Genomic DNA, 4,088 nt, shown 5'->3' with positions numbered 1-4,088 from the left:
GAATAGGCTGGTGGTTCCCTGGGGAGTGCAAAATTGCAGCTTCCTGGTGAAGTTGTCCAAATGACATGCCTATAATGTCTGGCCTTCCCTTTGCTCCTTTTCTATTATTAATAACTAGTTAATTACAGTGGTATCAGTTTGTGCTCTAAAAATTTTATTAGCTAATTAAAAAGTAGAAAAATATAAACAAGTAACTGAAAATGACAAATTCTATTAATATGTCCTGTTAATACAACTGAGTAGATTTTCACGATTAAGCATTTCATTCTACCTTTCATGTTGTAATCTTTTAAAAAGATTTAAATTGCAGAGTATACAACAATCTTAACTCATAAAATCAAGATTTATGGAAATGTGAATCAACAAAAGAATGAGTTTCTTTGTCAAGTAAGTCAATGATTAACAAAAATATTTGGCTCATTCGCAATTATGCTTCTAACTCTATGTTACATAGAGTTTCTTCTGGCAATAGTGAAATGTCATGTGGAAACATAGAACTTACCCTATATGTCATAAAGCATAAAGTCCCTTTGATCAATAGCAAATTTAGACCCAGTGAAAAGACTACAATGATCAGGACACTAGAGCACCTTCTTTGAAAGTCATAAGATAATCAAAGGAAAAACGGAATAAATATATAAATAAATAAATAAATAAATAAATAAATAAATAAATAAATAAATAAATAAATAAATAAAACAAAGAGAAAGAAGTTTGCACAGATGTCAATCACAGCATAGTTTTCAATGCCCTGGTTATGAGATATTTATGTCAAGCTTTTTTATTGAATTTATTCGGTTGCCATTGCTTAATAAAATTAGAGAGGTTTCACGTGTACACTTCTATCATACATCATCTGTATATGGTATTATATGTTCACCACCCCAAGTCAAGTTTCCTTCCATCATCATTTATCCCCACTTTACCATGTTCTACCTCCCCCAACCCACCCAAGCAGTATATTTCATGATGTTACAGATCTTTCTTTAGAAGCACTAGAAACTGCTCTGATGTTTGGAAGATTGGATTTACTAGAAGAAACACACATATATAAAAGTGTGTGTGTGTGCACATTTGTAGGTGTATATATGTATTATACATATTATATACATAAAATCTTCTAAGAAACTGAGATAAAATGAAACTAGACAGAAAAGTTATGTAGTTGGGTATTAATGCTTTCTGTTGAAGATTGTGCTCAAGCCAATTCTTCCAATTCCTAAGTATTTTTCCATTGGAAAGTCATTTAATAGCTTGAAGTCATGCTTTGTTCATCTGCAAATGTATGAAATAATAATGCCTCCCTTAAAGACTGATGTAGAAAATTAATTAAGAATTTAAGTGGAAAAGTGTAATACAAAACTGAATGCATGATGAGTTCGCTCTGCAAGTAGACTCTCCATGCATAATGACACCAATGTTCCTTATTCAACCTTGTTTTACTTGCATCTTTAGATCTAGGAAATCTGAGCTATCATCCCCTTCTAGGATAAGACTCACAGATGATCATTGCAATGGGCCATCACACTTCTGAAATCATAAAAAAGAAATTCAAATTTCTTATTCATGGTCCTATTTGTTTAGAGTATAATTTTTTCTAAAACACTGTACAATGTATTTAGTTTGCCCCTTCTTATTGATTTCATTCAAGAGCAGAGTTAGACTGAAGTTTCAATGGACTCAGACAAAGGAAGGGACCCTCCTTTACTCAAGTAAAGGGAAGAATAGTTTGGTACTGGGCTATGAAGCATTTGAAATGGGCTAAAAATACAAAGAGAGAGAGGCAATGTAAATAGCCAATTAATTTTGTTTTTACATTGGCAAAAGTCGTTAAGGAAATACAGAGATCAAGAACTACTTCATGATGCAATGTTTGATTCCCTATAACTACCTGTGATTATATTTCATTTTCTTTTGAGATGAAGATTCTGCCTTTAGAGGATTAACTTCACAATTAAACCCTATAATCTAGTCCCCACAGTTACCTGATTCTCTTCCAGGAAAACAAAATAAAAGTGTAGCAACATGGATTCACTCAGAAGGAGTCTTACATTTTTACCAGTAGGTAATTCAAATATTCACTGCGTTGCATTTCCAAAGTGATTTTTTTCTTTTTACTTTTAAGCTCCAACTGAGAACCCCTAATAAAATAGAAAATAAAGTCTACATGAGAAAGACACTAGGGAAGGAAGCTCATGAGGATCTGATGCTGTTACTTACTGTGTTGGACAGGTAATGTGTCTGGCACTACATGACAATGTAATAGTGTACTTTGTATTGAGAACAATTATTTGGCTTATTTTTAAAACACTACCAAATTATTCTATAAAATACAATAGATGTTGGAAATCTTGGTTATTTGAAATGCACTATTTTTGCTGCTTGAGGTACATGAGAAATTTCTGGGAGGCATTGCATGAGTACTGGAGCTGAAGAATAAGCAGAGTGGTCTTGAGAAATAAACAAAGGATTTGTGTTAAATGCACACACCTTTCAGAGACCAGGGGAGACTACAGCAGGAATACTTGTTTGGATGTGGGCTGGTAAAGAACATAGGCTGCATGTGCAGAAACTTAAGTGGAGTATGTGGAATGAGACCAGCAATTTGAGGGACCTACAACTAGACTTAATAAAGTCAGTTGCTTAAATTCAAATACTTCTCCATTTCTCCTCTAATTTTCCTCTTTCTACAGTCACTCTAATTACTATGCTATATTAACTTAAGGTTGTTTTTTTTTTTCACATGGGAATAACCTCATTAACATTTCTACTATTTCCTGTAACCTTTGGAGAGGGAAATATCTACACCTCTACAAGCTTAAACAACCTATATTTGTAATACATGACTGGAATAATTCATTATACTTTGGTGAATTATACTTCGGTGACTGAGTTCATCCTGCTGGGGTTAGCAGACACGCTGGAGCTACAGATGATACTCTTTTTGCTCTTCTTTGTCATTTACATATTGACAGTTTGTGGCAATGTGGGGATGATCCTCTTGATCAGGATTGATTCCCGGCTCCACACACCCATGTATTTCTTCCTGGCTAACCTCTCCTTTGTGGACGTTTGTTATTCATCCACCATCACCCCAAAGATGTTGGTGGATTTGTTGTCAGAGAAGAAAACCATCTCCTTTGCTGGCTGCTTTCTGCAGATGTACTTCTTTATCGCCTTGGCCACGACCGAATGCATCCTCTTTGGGTTAATGGCCTACGACCGCTATGTGGCCATATGCAATCCCCTGCTTTACCCCTTGGTCATGTCCAGGACAGTCTGCCTTAAAATGGCAGCGGGGGCTTTTACAGCGGGACTGCTCAACTCCATGGTGAACACAAGTTATGTGAGCAGCCTGCCATTCTGCGCTTCCAATGTCATCCACCACTTCTTCTGTGACAGCCCTCCACTCTTCAAGCTCTCATGCTCTGACACAAGCCTGAATGAAAGCATCATTTCCACATTTGCTGGGGTGAATCTGATGGGGGTTCTGCTGGTCATCCTCACCTCCTACTCCCATGTTCTCTTCTCCATCTTTCGTATGCATTCAGGGGAGGGGAGGCACAAAGCTTTCTCCACCTGTGCCTCTCACCTGACAGCCATAATTCTCTTCTATTCCACCACCATCTATACTTACCTGAGACCTACATCCAGCTACTCCATAATTCTCTTCTATTCCACCACCATCTATACTTACCTGAGACCTACATCCAGCTACTCCTTGAGTCAGGACAAAGTGGCCTCCGTGTTCTACACCGTGGTGATCCCCATGTTGAACCCTCTGGTCTACAGCCTCAGGAATAAGGATGTAAAGAGGGCTTTAAGCAGTGTAATTACCAGGAAATGGATCCCTTCATTTCTCTGACTTTTTGGTAAATTTTTTTCCTCATGTATTCTTTTTTTCATCATTTATGATTTCTAAGAGATTATATATATTACAAGTCAAAATGTGTTAAATTGAAAGTAGTTGTTCATTTTTAAATGTTGAATTATATTCTGGAAAAATACTTATATTTCAAAACTATAGTTTTAATTGCCACTATAAACTCCCCACTTTTTATTTCCCTCATTCTCCCTATGCACACATA

General features: G+C 36.2%; 1 protein-coding gene across 1 annotated transcript; it reads left to right on the top strand.

Annotated features, from left to right (window-relative positions):
* Positions 1-2,842: 2,842 nt before the first annotated feature.
* Positions 2,843-3,865, top strand: LOC308565561 (olfactory receptor 5F1-like; the record flags this gene model as incomplete). The annotated part of the gene is made up of 1 exon (XM_081154876.1): positions 2,843-3,865. The coding sequence occupies one exon, from the start codon at positions 2,843-2,845 to the stop codon at positions 3,863-3,865; it is 1,023 nt and encodes a 340-aa protein (XP_081011002.1).
* Positions 3,866-4,088: the final 223 nt, after the last annotated feature.

The sequence above is a fragment of the Miniopterus schreibersii genome (assembly GCF_964146895.1).
Source record: "Miniopterus schreibersii genome assembly, chromosome: 12".
Classification (NCBI taxonomy): Eukaryota; Metazoa; Chordata; class Mammalia; order Chiroptera; family Miniopteridae; genus Miniopterus; species Miniopterus schreibersii.
The sequence above is the reverse complement of the archived record's forward strand: the minus strand, read 5'-3'. Positions and strand labels throughout refer to the sequence as shown.